Source organism: Crocodylus porosus, unplaced genomic scaffold (genome assembly GCF_001723895.1).
Source record: "Crocodylus porosus isolate Cpor-Errol unplaced genomic scaffold, CroPor_comp1, whole genome shotgun sequence".
Taxonomy (NCBI): domain Eukaryota; kingdom Metazoa; phylum Chordata; order Crocodylia; family Crocodylidae; genus Crocodylus; species Crocodylus porosus.
Window position 1 is genome coordinate 10632164 of NW_017728950.1, and position 18155 is coordinate 10650318.

The following is an 18155-nucleotide window of genomic DNA, read 5'->3' on the forward strand; positions in this document are numbered from 1 at the left end:
AGTTTCCTCTTCTTTTTTTTTTTTTGATTTGGGACAAGGAACAGTTGGGCTTTGTTTCCTTCAACTTTTGGGCAGCACAAGCAATATATTCATTTCACAAGTCTCATGGAAATCTTAGCTTTGCTGGAAGTAAAGGAGATACTGTTCAGGCTCTATGACCTTGGTGGTTTGCTCTGGCACTGTAATTCCAGTGAAACCTGTGTGGGATGATGGAAATACATGTGGCCCTACAGGAAATCAACTCCCTGTTATACTGATGTCTTAATGAATTCCCCAGAACTGCAATCATATATAAATGCCTGTTTTTCAAATAAAATATGGTGTTCCAACAGTTGACAACATCTCTTTAAAAAAAAAAAAAAAAAAAAAATCTACATGCATGAAAACTGTTGACAAATTTTCCTAACTTGCCCCCTCCCCCCGCCAACTGATATATACATATAAATAACAAGGAACAGAATCATATTTCACTTTGGTATTTATAGTATTTTTTGTGTATAGTTATCTAAGTGGACTTCACTTTGCTAGGCAGCATGATTAATATACCAGAAAAGAAGGTAGAAGTAGGTCAGGACACGGGACAAAAGGTTCCTTCAATTCTTTCCTTTCCTCTTCTCTCTTCTGGGCCATGACTACAAGATTCATGTTAGTTGCTTAAACTTTAGAGTATAAATGATCACAAAAATATAAGGAAAAACGTTATTCCTGGGACACAATGCACCTTTGATGCTCAAAATTCCCCTGACATCCATGGAAGTTCATAGGCTGCACAAATTAGAACAACACTGATGTTGAATTAAGTTTTCAGAATTTGCCCTTCAATAAAAAACACAAGCACAGAGAGACTGAAAGTGTTAATATTTTATTTGCTTTCAACATAAAAGTTATATTTTCTGGAACAAATTCTTTGATCCATGTTATGGGGATAATAATTCATTTCAGATACTACATTTGCTTTAAGTACTCTTATATCAAAAAGACCAGTGTTAGCATTATGTGTTATCAACTAGATACTTTCAAAATGCTTTAAAAAAAAAAAAAGTCAAATATTCTCATTGTAAACTCTATATAACAATTTTTAAATCATTAGAACATGAAGAACGTGCCTTCAAGAAGAACAATCATGTGTTAAAGTTTAGTTCCAGCTATAAAATATATAGCAACAAGTTACAGATGCCCTTTCTGAAAGTATGCTTTTAGGCCAGATTCCATTTAAACTCCATCCAACAACAGTCCTGCAAAAGTCTGCACAAACACAGAAAAAGTTGATTTTTTTCAGGACTTGCTTAGCCAAATGCAGAAACCAGATGGAGTTTATTAAATCTGGCCATACAAGGATTAAAATCTGGGAGACATGTCTAGAAATAATTAGCTATCCTTCAGTGTCTGAAACTGAAGTATTCCAGATTTTTGTATTCCCTCAGGAATCTGCATGCAATTTAAACTGCCAATAGTCTGTCACTAGTTTTAAATTACTGTACGCCAATCCTTTAATCCTTGTCATAAACAGATTTTTGTTAAATAATTTTAAATGGGGCAACCAGAACTTTTGCATAATTTTAGAAGACCCAAAAGGAACCTTCAGTTGAAATAAAGCTGCTAATCAAGCACAGAATAATCAAGAATCCATGCTATCTAACTTCAACCACCAAAATAAAATCAAACCTTTATTGTTGCATCATTTGTCTTTCCTACTGAATAAGCTAAAGCATTTACATTTTTTACTCTAAAAGACATTATACACATATAAATCTATTAATATTATTCTTCTGAAATTCTCCTCTATTAAAATAGTATACTTTATGTAGAATGTTAAAGCATTTCACGTTACATTTATCCTATACATTTTTCTCTACTATTAATACAAAAAATGACACAGAATAACAGAGTACATTTTTTAAAGTGCACAATCAAGAGATTTCACATATATATGCACTTTCTGGAATTGTTACAATCAGTGGGTACAGTACAGACAAACAGGCACCTACCTCTGTTGAGTTTTATATTTTAAAATAAATAAGAATCTGACAACAAAAGGATCCTATGATATCCAAAGCCTTTGACATCTTTGACTCAACAGAACACACTGGCACCTGGACAGTAAAACCAGACAAATTTTGCTAAGGCAAGCACAAATATGTCAATTTTCAGTTTAACATTTCTGCCAAAAGTTGTGTGAGAAAATGTGTGCGTATGCTTACAGCTTGACTTCTTCCTTAAAAGTGACATTCTGCTTTTACAGTGGGTCCTCTTTAAACTTTGGAAAGGAGCCCTGACTCAGGAGCACTTGCCTTAATGAGATTTTGGATTTCTTTGAATTTTGGATGCTCTTTATCAGCTACCAGCTGCAGCAATATAGCCTCACTAGTGGTGACTATAATTCCAGTGTGAGCAAGACGCTGAAAGAGAAAAAGGGAGAAAAAAAAATTTAAAAATTTAGTATGGATGGGAACATGCAGGATCAGAATAATACTTTAAAAATATCTGCTATATAATAAACTTGTAGCTGTTTCAGTAGTGCTTATTGGCAATGCTACCAATAAAACTAAAACGGAAGCGTTTGGCCCATTTCATTATAGCTTATTATGGAAAGGGCTGTCTTGGACTAAAAGTGAAGGCCTGTTAGGCAAAAAGGCTATTTCTCCCATTCAGACAGTCTATGCGAGCTTTACTTGCCTTTCTCTAAGAACATCAGTTTCCTTGTATATAAAATGAAGATATTCTAATTTTGCAGGATTTTGAAAGGCTTAATATATTTTCCTGTTAAAGTTTAAGTTGGATGGTGTTATGTGGGAAGTAATATTTAAAAAAAATCAGTGGGGTAGCTGCTACAGCAGCTTTTTTTTTCAGGGCTTGTTGTTATGTATCATCCAATATACCAGCGTTTCACAGTATACTAAAACAAGCAGTTTCAGGGAGGAGACCTCTTCTACAGACCTCACTTGTTACTTCAAATACCCATTGTATTAGTCAGACAGAAATAATTTTTATTAACAATTCAAAGCTGATGCAAATATTTCATTACAGCCCATGTAACAACTATGCATACACAGATTTTCTGAAAGACTATAAAATATTCCCAACATAAATGTTAAAACTGTTCAAATCAAGAAAACTGTTTTATCTCAAGTAATTCAGTACCTGTCCAATTAACTCGAGTAATGTTTGTCTAGCCGCAGGGCTGTCTAACTGGTGACCTGTGGACCACATGTAGCCTGCAAGGAGTCGATATGAAGCCTGTGAGTAGTTAATATATACATAACAGGCCCCTGCAGCCACCTATCCCATGGCCACATGCTGCAGGTACCAATGGACAGGGGAAGGTGGCCACCCAGGCAGCAGGGGAAAGATCCCTGGGGTGGGGAGGGGGGACAGCTCCCCCTGATGACAACTGGCTTTCACAGCATGTGGCTCTTAGTAACACTAATGTTGGACAGCCCTGGTCTGTCTCAAAACAAAATACATCTTATACTGCTTGCAAAATCTGGACGGCTATAACAGTTGCCTGTACAGCAAGCTATCCTGGCGCATGCAGGAGAAAAGCTGCACCCCTTTCTGCTTGGCTAAACTTTCACTGCAGAGTTATGTTGCTACTTAGTTAACATCACACCTTATATCCCTACCTTTGGTCTTATTTTAATTTCCTTATCCTCCACCAAGCTGTACAAAACATGAAGATTATTATAACCAAGGGGGTCTGAAGCAGGGGGGGGAGGAGGTATGAAAAGGGTATGTATTTCTCTCTGTTGGTTTTATTGTGGGTTGTAAAGAAGAACTTCTAGGTAGAGCTGGGATTTTTATTTCCTTGGTTACTGGATTAAGTAAAAGGGGAAAAAACACTAACTTATTTTTAGGCAAGTATCATATTTGATGATTAATACACATCCTGTAAAACAGTGACTATACCGTTTGCTCCAAGCTAACAATAGCTGCATAATTTCCAGCAGACAATATTCTCAATTTGCTACAGAACAGAACACTCTCACAGCATATGAAGTCATGAATAGTTTAAAATTAATCATTATAGATATAGCATACAACAAATTTAGGGAAATTTCAGTGGAGAAAAATCTTAGCTGCCATGCATAAAACTTCCTTAGGTCATATATAAATGGATACAAGTGGTAGAATTTAAGCACCAAAGGCTTGCCTTGAGGCTACGATTAGAATTTTACAAATGATACTTTCTAGCCTTCTTGGAAACAAGGCTAATGGCATACTGGGCTGTATCTGTAGGAGTGTTGCCAGGAGATCAAGGAAAGTGATTATTCTCCTCTATTCAACACTGGTGAGGCCACATCCGGAGTAGCATCCAGTTTTGGAGTCCCCACTACAAAAAGGATGTGGACAAATTGGAGAGTCCTGCAGAGGGCATTGAAAATGGTTACGGGGCTGGGTCACAACTTCTGAGGAGAGGCTGAGGAAACCGGGCTTATTTAGTCTGCAAAAGAAAAGACTGCGAGAGGATTTAATAGCAGCCTTCAACTACCTGAAGGACAGCTCCGAAAACAATGGAGCTACTGTTTTCAGTGGTGGCAGATAACAGAACAAGGAGCAGTGAACGGTCTCAAGTTGCAACAAGGGAAGTTTAGGTTAGATATTACAAAAAACTCTCTTGCTAGGAGGGTAGTAAAACCCTAGAACAGGTTACTCATAAAGGTTGTGGACTCTCCATCCCTGGAGGTTATTAAGATCCTGTTAGACAAATCCTTGGTTGGGGTGATATAGTTGGGGGTGGTCCTGATCTGAACATGAGGTTGGTCTAGATGACCTCTCGAGGTTGCTTCCACAACTAATTTTATATAGCTCTATGATTAGAGGATATACTGTTAAGAAATATCAGTGTGAAGTACAATGCATTGGCAAGGAAAAACATTACTGCCACGTGCTCTAAAAAAACGCAAGTGATGAAGCAATAACAGTCACTTTTTTGGCACTGAGTAGATCTCATGCTAGTCATGCCCTTGTTAAGGCAGAATAGTGATAGAGTGCTCTGTTACAGAATGGCTACCTGGAAAATTTTAAAAAGCATGTTCTTTAAAGGAAAAATTCTCCTTGTGAAGAAAGTTGGTACATGGGTTATGCATCACTTAGGTCTCATTATCTCATGGGACTTGCTCTGGAAGTAGGACATCCAGAAACACACCTCCTCTCTATCTCTATGTCTAGTATAGCAGCTTCACATGGATTTGCATAGTACAAAAGAGAAAAAAAAAAGGGTATAAAAAGTTGGAAGGAACATACTTGTTACCAGTGTCTACCTCTCAAAGGCAACGTGCGCCAGCAGAAGCTGCAGGGTCTTAAAATAGGGTTTTCTTCTTTTACTCAAAATGAGGATTAACACTTAAATAGCAGAGTGCAGATTTTTTGTCATGATCACAATAATAATGTGAACCAATCCATGTGTGTGTGCACATGCGCGTGTGGTAGGACAGCATGCTTTGAAAGTCCCAAGGTGAAGGTGAAGCAGTATTTTTTCCTGTAATCTGTTTTGGGTTGTTTGGGGGTCTTTTTACCTCAGAGGAAGAGCTGCAAAGGCAATAACTACATGACAAATAGGCATGGTTGAAACTTTCATTTCAGCTCTTTTTACTGCTTATAGCATCAATAGATGTAGAATACCTTGACAACATGGGAAAAAACACAAGTTAAATTTAACATATTAAATAATTGAGGTACTCCAGGCAAATATCATTACATTTTGAAATCTGCAGGAAAAGTAAAGTGCTATGTGAAGGTGAGGAATGCTGCAAGAGACTGGAGCCACTACAGAAAGGAAAGCTCACTCCCCTGGGCACACAGTTTAGTTTCAGTTTATAACCAGGCAGGTTCATTTTTCTATAAGCAGCTGGAAATATAGCAAAGATGATTCCTTCCTTCTCCAGAAAAACTGCTACAGCTGGTACCATAACTATTAGCTGAAACAAATATTTAAAACACTATACTGAAAAATGCGATTGTCAAGAACAAACACATCTGCCACACCCCCAGTGTGCATCTCCTACCGCATTTTAGTTCACTTTTGAAGTCTCTCTCTGGTCAGTGTTGCTAATGTGACATTTCAGATGACACACAAATGCTGTCACATGCCACAAACCTTGATGAATGAGCTAATACACTCAACTCCCTTTTGAGCTATACTACTTTGAGGCAGTAAACACCATGCAGTCAATCTCACAACATTATTCATGTCCCAATACGGCCTTCTTGTGTATCTCTTCTCATATCCTCCTTCTTACTGGCAATCACATCCAACAGTCTTTGGTTCTTAGTCAACACTACCATGACAGTCTCTCTGAGCACTATCACAATTACCAGTCTTAGGACTGTGCACTATCAAATATATCTTCCAAGTCATCATGGCTGCTCAGCCTGCCTAAAACTCCAGCCTGCTACTTCCAGGGCTTTCTCTCTGCCATGAGCCACACTCCCCAACTTCATTCATCAGCTTTGCTGGGGGGCAACACAGTAGAGATGACTCTGTCAGGAACTCTCCTGTCTTGCTCTCTTCTCTAAGAGCTGTGGCCTACTTTATAGCTAGACTTTTGCACCTTACTTAGTGCAGCCAGGCAGGCTTTTAGACACAGAATTTCCAAACCCATGACACAAGGGAGGAAATTTATCCGGGTGCTAGGAAGCAATATATATATATGCATCCTGATCTATAAATGATAGACATTTCCCTGAGGCTGCATGTGCTGACCAGGAAGGTTCCAGTATATAGTTGTCAGCTGGGCAACTAATTAACTAGTTTAGCTCCTGTATACAATTCCTCTCTCCTAATTAGAGCATGGAAATAGATGTTTTAATGCATAAAGATTACTTTTTTTCTGAGGGGAATCTTGATATCACATCTGTAAAGGAGAGAAAATGCTAGTATTGTTGTTAAAACAAGAGATCCTCTTTTCCTGAGAAATAGGGCATAGCAGAACAATAAATTTGCTCTGACACGTCTATTCTGTCCATCAAGCAGATGAGTATAATAAAGGATCTCTCTCAAGAAAGGTTTTAGGCTGGACATAAGGAAAAATTTCTTTACTGCCCGAGCCCCCAAGGCCTGAAATAGACTGCCTTCAGAGGTGGTGCAAACACCTACTATGGACTCTTTTAAAAAACATTTGGACCTCCATCCTGCTGGGATCCTATGACCCCAGCTGACTTCCTGCCCCTGGGGCAGGGGGCTGAACTCCATGATCTTCCAAGGCCCCTTCCAGCCCTAACATCTATGAAATCTATGAAGAACATAAAACAATGGGGTTGTAAATGAATGTAGCGACCAACATACTGATAATCAGTAATATTCTTGTAGGTTTGAGGTAATTTTCAGAAAAAAAAGATTTCCTAATGTGCCTCCTGTTTAAACATGAAGAATCGTTTCTTCATGAATTATAAAATGCAAATAAAAATCAGGAAATTGCATCTCTGATGAAAATAATGCAGAGGAAACTTCTTCTTTTCCCTGAGTGAAAGGCACAGATTCTATTCCCTATTAATTCTCCTCTTCAAGATTTGGTCACAAGGTTGATTAAAAAGGCCTGAAACAGTTTCTGTCTGTACCATGGGTTTATTATCATGGTGCTTGGTAGGTGATAACCAGTTGTTACTGATCTCTGGCAGAGAGCCAGAGGATAGCTGCCACTGCAATTCTTTGTATATTTTAAATTGTGGAGAGTATTCTGGAGGGTATCAAGAACAAGCTGTGTAGAGAAGGAAAGTCAGTAAATTGTAAAAACAACATGTATGGGAACATGCAGCGAGTAGATAACAGCAGATGAAAATTATAAGATCTCTAATTCGCTATTCATACATTTATTCAAGTGGAGGGAAAGATCTTCTCTAGTGAAAGGGAGGATGTTCAGAGCAGATGAATTACAAATGTAGGCTGTTGTTTTGTCCTCAACTAACGGTGCAGAAATCTTACAGAAATCTGCAGGAAGAATGAAAGATGTGTCAGGTGCAGCAAAAATGGTTCTGCGCATTACTTAGTTGAATAATGTTCCTCAAAGCTTAAAATACATAAGACCCTCGCTCTCTTGCAAGAGGACACAGGAGTTGATTTCAACATGTTGGTGATATTCTGAATAAGTCAAAAACAAAAGGACTGAAAAGAAATCCTTTTGGAGGCAGTCCCTGTAAGCTGGTTACATCCATGTTGTTGGAAGCAACTGGGACCAGAAGTAGTGGCAATAAAATCCAGCAACAGAAGACTCTCTGAACTGACTATTTGAGATAATGAGCCATGATTAAAAGTAACACTATCAAATGGGAGTATTAACAACTTAGTGTTGGCCACAAGGGCTGAAATACTTCCAGCAATAAGTATTAAGCTCAGACAGTAATTAGTGACAAAAGCAAAGAAGGATTTCTACAAGTGTGCTGCAGCTAACATGAAAGCTCTCACTATCAGTAAACTCATGCCCGGCAGTCTGGTAAGAAGTAGACTGGAAGTTTACCCGAGTCAGTGATTCTCAGTGGGGGGTCCCACAATACCCTGGGGTGCTTTGAAATCCTTTTGAGGGTGCTGCAAAGTGTCCTGCAATATTAGTTCTTGTGTGTGCAAACACCTACACATAATTTACAAGATAAACCCAGAGATTTCAAATAGGAATCCACAGCGTTAAAAACCTTCTGACCTGTAGCAGTCTGAGTTCTTTGCAACAGAAGAATTGTTCCGTTATTTTTCCCCCCACTCAAAAAACATTTTTTTTAAACGTGTGCTGCTAAATTCAGAGAAATTATAAAGTGCCTGGAGTCTAAAAAGGCTGTGAACCACTGATCTATGTACTTATGTGGTCTTCACCATCATACAACATACATGGCTCACAACTACTACTGAATTCATTATCATACTTCTACAAAAGGTAAGAGAGTACTATATTGGACCCATTTCACAGAAGTACTGTGAACTGAACTGAAGTACATGAGCTTATGTGATCTTCCCAAGACAAAAAGTTTGTGATAGTTAGCAGTTAGACTCTCTCTTGAATCTCAGTCCAGTGTCTGTTTTGAGGTCAGAGAATTTGCACGCTTGTTCCTCACTACCTATAACTAAAGCTGAAGTTGCTAAATATCACAGACAAGTTGTAGGAGGTACTAGTCAAGCCATATGAAATAATCCTGTCATAGAAAAATTACCTTTTTCTCTTAGACTTTTCTCTTCGTAAGTAAAAGGAAAAAACCTCTCTCACTAAATACATATTGTTATTAAGGAAATCTGGAAACACGAACAGATTCTCAGTGACTTGAGACAGCAGAATTGTAACCATATTCAAGAAAGCAGAAAGAACCGATTACAGTAATTATTATGGTATTTTTCTCCACTATGGACAGGAGTTCAATAACAGTCTCCTGCATTCTCCTCACAAGACTTGCATTCCTTGCTGAAGAGAGTCTACCCAAGTCACAAAGTGGTTTAAGCCACTGAGAGGTACAGCATATAGAAACAATGTTTGATGTTAAACAGCTGTAGAAGTGCTGCATGTAACACTGAAATCTTTACAGGGTCTTCACTGACTTGACTAAGGTCTTCAATTCAAATCAACAGGGACATCCTACAAAAAATCCTGATGGGATTTAGATGCCTGCCAAAATTTGTTACCATTATCAGACTTCATGACAACCTGAGAGCAACCACCAACCTAAACAATGGCTCACAAACAGACCCTTCACTATTAGAATTGGAGTCAAGCAAGGATGTGTGATTGCACCAACACTTTTTTCACAGCTATTCCTCATTTCATTGCTGATAAATTGCATCTAGAGTCAGATCCAGTACCGCTAAGGACAGGAACTCCTTTAAATGTCAACCAGTCATGTTCTAAATCCAAGATAATCAACACCTCCATTAATGATCTTCAATATGCTGATGATTATGTCATGTGTTCCCACTCAACTGAAGAGCTCCAGGGCACTCTTGATTGCTTCTGTGAAGCATATGGAATTCTTTAACTCACTGTTAACTTCATAAAAACCAAGATCCTGTACCAATCCACCCCTAAATATCCAGATACTCTTCTACATATTACAATGAAAGGGAAATCCTTGGAGAATGTTGCCATTTCCCCTACCTGGGCAGCCACCTTTCCCAAAAGCTATCATTTGATTATATTAAACACTAGCTAAAAATCTGTCTGTGCTGCCCCTGGATATCTCCAAAAGCATGTCTTCAACAATCATGACACCAGGACCCAAAATCAAATTTCTCATCTACCAGGCCTTGTCATCCCTATCCTGTTGTATAGGTATGAAACTTGGGCAACATATCAAAAATACCTGAAAGTGTTTGAATATTACCATCAGCGATGTTATCAGAAAAATCCTCCATGTCAACTGGAAGGACAGAAGAACAAGTGCCAGCATTCTGGCTCAAGGAATCATGATCAGCATTGAAGCCATGTTTATATATACCAGTTCCATTGGACAGGGCTTTTAAGGATGCCTGACAGTCAGCTCCCAAAGCAGGTCCTATACTCCTAACTCACTGATGGCCACTGATCTAGAATAACAGAAGAGATTCAAGGGCACCCTGAAGGCCAATACGAAGAAACCCAATATTAATATCATTATCTGGGAGAATAAAGCACTGAATCATCCCCAAAAGGCATTCATCATTTCAAGCAAATTTGCCTCACTTTGGAGGCGGACAGATGAGACAGACAAAAAGAAAGACTTGTGACCAGACTTCACCAGAATCTGCCCCTTGCTTCTAGAACTATTTGTCACATCTTCAGCTGAATATGCAGATCTTGAATTGGCCTCCTCAGTCACCTACACACACAACAACCACATCCCTATTTACTAGAAAAATGTCATCCTCATATTGAGGGACCGCTGCTGACAAGTACTACTATAGTACACTAGTTTGGAACGAGTCTACAATGCTCCTCGTGCATTATGTGGCAGATTACATTAAGCTTGTGCTTAATCAAAGTTACTGTGTTTTAATCTATACCACTGATTTTCCTTTACCCCTAAATCTTTCTATTTCTAGTCAAACCTTAAACTACTTTTTGACTTTATGCAAACAGAATAAAATTATGCAATTATTATTCATTATAAAAGTTTGATATTCTGCTAAAATACAGAGAAAAAAAAATCACGTTTAGTGCCTGTTACCATTTTCTTTCCCCATCTTGTTTTTTTTAACAAAAAATCTTGCAAAGCAGCTACGTGTCTTCATTTCCATGAAGCTGTATATGTAATGAAACTACACTTTTGAATGTTCTTGCTTTATATGTTGCCACTTTGACATTATTTGCAAAGTTGTTCAGCTAGACTAAGAATTTACCTGGTCATGATGAAGTAATTTTGTAAAGATTCTGGAGATTTAAAGCTAAAGGGTTAGTTTATGCTGTACTCAATTTTCTGTGTATACTAAAAGGAGCTTAAAAAGGAACTGTGTCAAATGTGAAGGGGCAATAACAACGAGTTTAAATTTAGCAATATTTTGAGCAAAATACCAATCTGAATTCTAGTATGAGGTTCTGTAACATTTTTAAACACAAAAACCTAAAATACTGTCAATCAGAATGACCTATATTATTTGATACACTCCCATTTTTACCAAATTTTCCCAACTCCATGCTCTGCATATAGGCACGGGTCATCACGTAAGGTCCTCCTGCTGCTTGGTGAGTTAACTTGTGGGTGACTATATCACTCTGACCTTTTATTTCTGCTAGCCTGCATACTTAGCTGCAACGGCTGGCAACCTTAATAATAAGAGAACAACGCACAGATCCAAGATTTAGAAGGATGTGCATCTAAATCATGAAAATTACCTCAAGAGCAAACATTCTGTCCATCATACTTCTTGATGAGGTGGCATCAGCTACAATATGAACTTCCAAACCCCTGCCAATCAACTCCAATGCTGTTTGCTGGATGCACACATGCGTCTGGAAAAAAACAGCAATATTATAAGAGGTAAGCAACACTGCCTAGAACTACAGAGCAATTAGGGTCTAATCCTATAGCCTTTTCATACTGGGGAGGGGGAAACCCACTATGGAATTAAATGGGAGTTTTAAATACAAACTGATTACAGGACCTTGTCCCACAAAGCCAACCTATATGTGTCTAACTGAACATACCGTCAGATTATCTCTTCTAAAAATCTGACACCAACCTAAATAATTCATCCTTTACATGATGACTTTTCACAAGACATCAACATAAAAGAGTGTTTCATTACGCTATAGTAACAGAGTACCTACTTCTACTCCAAACAAGACAACACTGCGGACTCCAGGGATCTCCGCTAATGCTGCTTCAACTTCTGGCAAAACCATCGAAAATTTTGTTTTGGGGAGCACAAGTTTAGCTCCTGTTAAATCAATTTCTTGAACAGTGCTTCCAAGGCCCTTGGGATACTGCTCAGTTACAATAACTGGAATTCCTAGAACCCGTGCACCCTGGAGCTACAAAGCAAAAAGAAAGAAAGAAAGAACATACAAGTTATTTTTGAGCAATAATACATACCATTTACTTAAAAACTGGGTTTTATAAAACACCAGCCACTAAAAACATAATCATGAAGAGTCTCTATACTGATAGTAATTTACAGTTATTTTAGAGAGGAGCTGCTGGAGTGGAAAACCTACCAATCGTTGTCCTACACTGATGATATCACCAAAGTATTTGATAGCAGGTCTGAATCTTTCTTGCATATCACAACAGAAAAATACAGTGCTTGAGGGTGTCAAGGTACCCAATGTAGTCATCTGAAAACAAAATACAGTATTTAAACTTTATAAGTCTAGTTAACAGTTACCTGTAAAATGTACTATTTTTAGCACTTGCCCATCTAATTTGTAAAGTATGGAAATTAGTTATGTTAATGCTATGCTTTAAGCGTATAAAATTAAACAAAAATGTCACATATGCTGGAAAAAAAAAAATCAGAACCTAGGGCCAAGCGTCCATTGCATTCGAACCAACTACACATGGCACATCTGCTTCGATCACACTTAACACCTGGAAAAAAATGCAATGCGACCATTCTTAGTACAGTGCTGGCCCCATACCCCAAGTTTTTGTCTTAGGAATGTTTCTTAGCACATGCCCAGTACTGCATTAAGAAAGACTAAATTACATCCTTCTGAGATTCAGGGTATATGGAATTGGTTTGCTAGGCTTTATTGAAGCACTAGCAAGAATGGTCTGCAGACAGTCTAGACATGTCCTGGCAGAGGGTTGCCAATTCAAGATAAATGTTATTTACAGACAGACGATCTTCAAAGTTTTTACTGAGGACCAAACTTACTTTTTACTGAGATGTGTTTTTACTGGTATGTGTTTTACATAATGTAAAGGCAACCCTTCTGCCACACCCTGGGCAAGGGCAGGGTTCAAAACTATAGTAAAAAAGTCTGGAGATGAGGAAAAAAATGTTTTTGGGTTGACAACTCTACTTGACCGCAGTAACGATTTTACACCATGCTGCCCACACCTCAGGGGTCCCCAACTCACCCCCACCCCCTAATGGGTATGCCCTGAACCATGCTGCTCTCCCCTTCACAGCCTTACTTTCACCAGCCCCATTCCCATCAAAGCATACGTCCTCAAAGAAGGACCACTGCTTACCTACCTGCCACCCATCAGTGGTACAGGCAGATGGGAGGCAGCACTAAGAGTAGCAGCACCAGCACACTGCTGGATGGGTTGAGTTGGGGTTGCCATGAAACCCTGGGAAAAGATACCTTTGGGGTGCTGCACTTCTGCTCAGACACCAGGTGGCATTGCTGCTTTAATCATGCATCTAGCTCATTTTCCAACCTTGGAGCTTCAATGAGCTATATAGCACTTTTATGGATCCAATTCTGTGAAGTTGTTTCTACTCTGAGATTTACAAACAGCACAATTTCTTTGTGGACAGTCATTTTTAGCCTGGTTATTTTTAGAGTCTTCATAAATTTACAGAGAGTTGGCAACCCTGTCTGTGCACATCAAATTCTGTACACAAATGAAAAGGTTGTCCAAACTTAGCAAACACTTACAAATGTTGGCAGTCTCCATACCTCAACCTTTCTCTTGTAAAATCTGACAGTAAATCCAATATGGCCTGTGAAGAACTCATATAATAAGAACACTAGAATAACTTGAGGGTATTAGAAAAAATGTATTCAACATAGGACTTGAATGGTAGGCAATAAACAAGGCACTGGAGCACATACATGAGGATGGGTTCACACTTCAGAAAGTGGGAAAAAAGTGTTCTAATGCTGAAATATTTATTTCAATAAAATAAATTACAATTTCTTGGAAGCTACTCAATGTTGCAGTTCATATTTAACTGCTGCTAAAGAGCATCTTCTTGGCTGTATTTCCCACAAAAATCTTACAACCATACAGGAGCAGCCTGACCTTGAGATGTGCACCAAAAAGTGAGAATTCCTTCTAAAACGCACCTGAAAATACCAGCTTTGACAAAATTTTAAAACGACAGTTTGGTAACTAAGATGAAGATGGTTGTTAATAAATTTTAAGCCAAAAGTTTATAAATCCAGGATACAAGTGTAATAATAATGATTAGAGTTAACACAAATAACACAAAAACGATAATAAAATTAAACATCATCTCCAGCTTCATACTGATGCACTTAGTTCCTATCCTCAAAACTCCCCAAGCCATAACAAGCATAGCAGCCTTCCCTTCAGATACATCTCCAAACCCTAAAAATACAGTCTAACCCCAAAGTATCAGCATCTCCTTCCTTCCACTTGCCCCTTCAGGAAGCCTACCTCTCTGGCACAGCCAACTGTAATGAGCAAATCCTTTTTACCCATATGCCCTGCCTTGAATTAACAGGGTCCCAAAGTTAAGGAACTTTGTTATTTTTCTCCAGAGGATGAACCTGATCGTGTCCTTAGTGACATGAAAAGGAATCACTTCTGTTCATTCAGCATGTACATATGTTTTGTCTCACCCCCCCCCCAAGGCAAAACATTGCTCACAAACTATTAGGCATCAGGAAAGAAGTGATTTTTTTGTTGTGGGAAATAGAAGCGTTTTAGCTTAGTAGCCAGACCAGCAGTATTTACTATAGTAACTTGTTCTACATGACTGCTGGATAGGAATTAAAAATTTGACAGGCTACGTCTTGTTGAACGCCAAATGTAACCCACCTATCCTACTGACTTGCATTGATGCATGTAAAGCAGTGTAGTTTCAGCAGAGCGGTACCCTAGATGTTTCCAATCTGTACCATCATTAAGCCCATTTGCTGCAGGTTCAAGAAGAGCTGGCTAGTCAGACAGTAGTGTTTCAACCTCATTATCAGCAGCTAAATAAATTACATGAAGGAGGCAACTAAGACCTAGTGAATACTGCCCTATTTACTTTTTCATGCAAGCAATTGCTTTTGCCATAGGGCTATAATTGGATTATAGTTTAATCCATGAGATAACAGTAGCGTCGCAATGTGGTCTGTGCTATGAAAATGATTGGAAGCCTGTGTTAGATTATGACCAAATAAAATGTCATTTGTGTTTATTAAGGATGCATTACCAGATACCACAATACTAACTCTTGTAGCTCAAGACAGTAGTTATGACTCTAGTCATGCAGAGGGATTCAAATCAAGGATCATGGCTTGGAGTATCATGTGCATGAATTTCTTGCAAAGTGGTATTTGCACTTGGAAGAGGAAAACAAACAAACGAATGATCTATGTCACTAATACAGCCTTAGTTTATTTGAACTCTAAGCTAGCTTCCGTTTCATTACTTACATTGCTTCTTTCTGCCCTTGACTCAGTTTGGACTGGAAGTCCATGCTGATCATTTTCATTGAGCAGAACTCCTGTTTTCCCCCCTCAACTCTGCAAGAAAATTTTGCTTTACTTGACCCTAATAATGGCTAGTTAAATGACAATTCCTCTGGTCATATATACATTTGTGAATGAATACAACTTCAGCCCTTCCTTCTGTAAATGCTGTTCTCAGGCACTATCTTTTCATCTTGTTATGACTATCCCATATCATGTTCCAATCACATCCTTGGCAGCCTAATTAAAGAAAGAAACAGTATCAGGGAGGATCTTTGACACACACTAATAGACATATTGAAAAAAATATTTCTGATGTATAAAACGACATTATTAGATTCAAAAAGTCTGACTGGATAGTTTATTTCAACCGATCCTCCATCAGTTGTTTACATTTAGTTTACAAACAAGTCTTTTCTGAAGATACAAATAACCTACCAATGTTCCAAAGAATAAACTTTTCATTTATTATACTATTTCTAACTCATCTGTTATTTCTGCCCCACACACACAGGAGTGTTTTAACTCCAACTGAAATCTGCACATTCTTCTGAACATAAAATCCATATTTTTGTTTCAGAACATCCTGTTTTATTTTATTTTTTTAATAACTCCCCAAGGTGGGAAAGGGGAAAGAAAAGCTAATTTTGCTCAAGCGCAACTGCCACAGCACGCAGCAGGGATTTCTAGCATACACAAAGATAGCTTAGTATGAAATCCTGTCTGGCATGCTGATTTCATGGTTGACTGCCACACAACTCCTACTAACCTGCACATTACAAGAAGCCTATTGTGTGAAACTGGATGCAAGACTCAGAGACACCTAAAGTCTGACAGAAAACTGAGATGCAAGAAGCTCTTTAAACAGTGACCTTCACTATTTCCAACTATGAAGCCCCCTCCCTCACTTTATCCTACCATGTGCTTGTTAAATAAATGTCCAGCACCTGTTATTTCAAATGACTAGCGTTTACTCTCTCAATGCGCCATCCATCTGAGGGAAACAGGATTCATTCAACGTGAAGCTTGAATCCAAGGGTGACCGTGAGATGCGCATACTTCTGGGAAGCGCCTTCAGACTATCCAACTTAATAATGAGTCTTTTTTCAATCCAAAAAGCAAGCTTGTTGGGTGGCTTCCTCCTGGATTTAGGTTTTGCCTAATCCCTTTTGCCTCTGCACTGAAGCTTCCCTCGGCCTGGGAGCTCACTGCTACAATTCAAGAGCAAGGCAGTGGCACAGTGGGGCTACCCCATGTGCTGCCTGACTTCTTTTTTTATTTTTATTTTTTAAGACAGCAATTTATGCCCCGAGCACCAGCTCCGATGCTTCTTCTTGAAGCTGCCTAACGTGCACCGACTTTCAAGCTGCCAGCTCAAGCCCCGGCACCAGAGAAGTGGGGCTGGAAGGGAGCTCCAGAGATCACCTTGTGTAACCCCTGCCTAAGGCAGGATCATCCCCATCAAACCATCCTCTAACCCAGTGTTTCTCAACCCATGGGTCACAAGAACACATGAAAGGGTTATGAGCAAACTTAAAAAAATGGATCAGCAAACTTTAAAATGGATTCTCCTTTAAAGAAGAAAAACATGGGAAACCATGGAAAGGGGCTTCATGGGGCTCCCCCTGCCCCACACACTGGGGGCTGGGGCAGGGGTTGGGAGTGAGGGACACTGGGTTGGGACCAGTCATCCATGTTCACAAGTAGGACCTGGTACCAAAAAAAAAGATTGAGAACCAGTGCTCTAACCTCTACGTTAGACTACCCTCAGCCCTGACCTAACACCCCAGCCTGCCACCCTCCCAAACCTCTCCAGGGGGACCAGCACCCAGGGGCCACCTCTCAAGGGTGCTGACACAGGGCGGGCGCTGGAGGTCCCAGGGAGGGTTTGACTCCCGGGGCAGGTCTAACACTAAGTTAAACCAGCTCACTGATTAACACGTCTGCCCAAGTGACCCACCAGGTTCTGATTTTCAACTCCTGCAGGGGGCCTCTCCTCTCCTACACGGGGCTCAGCCCCTGGCGCCAGGGGAGCCCAAGCCGGGCTGGGGTCCCTTGCCCCCCGCAGGGCGGCAGCAGGCGCTCGGCGGGGCTGAGGGCGGCGGAGGCCCCCGGGGCTCAGGCTCACCTGGCTCTGCAGCGGCACGAGGCGCAGCTTGCAGCGCTCGCCCACGGCGAAGCCCTTGGGCAGGTCCACGTACTGGCCCCAGTCGTCGGCGAAGAGCTGCAGCACGAACTTGCGGTGCGGGTCGATGTGGTCCCCGAACAGGCTCAGGAACTTCTGGATGAGCAGCTCGTGGCCCGCCCCGCGCGGCACCGCTGCCGGCCGCGCCAGCACCGAGAAGCAGAACAGGACCGGCACCGACCCCGCCGGGCACGGGCACGGGC

At 39.9% G+C, this 18155-nt stretch overlaps 1 protein-coding gene across 1 annotated transcript; it reads right to left on the reverse strand.

Moving 5' to 3' along the window:
- Nucleotides 1-846: 846 nt before the first annotated feature.
- ISOC1 (isochorismatase domain containing 1) lies at nucleotides 847-18150 on the reverse strand (the record flags this gene model as incomplete). The annotated part of the gene is made up of 5 exons (XM_019554710.1): nucleotides 847-2399; nucleotides 11781-11897; nucleotides 12216-12419; nucleotides 12603-12722; nucleotides 17896-18150. Coding segments are annotated over 5 exons (843 nt in total), but the record flags the coding sequence as incomplete, so codon positions are not given.
- Nucleotides 18151-18155: the final 5 nt, after the last annotated feature.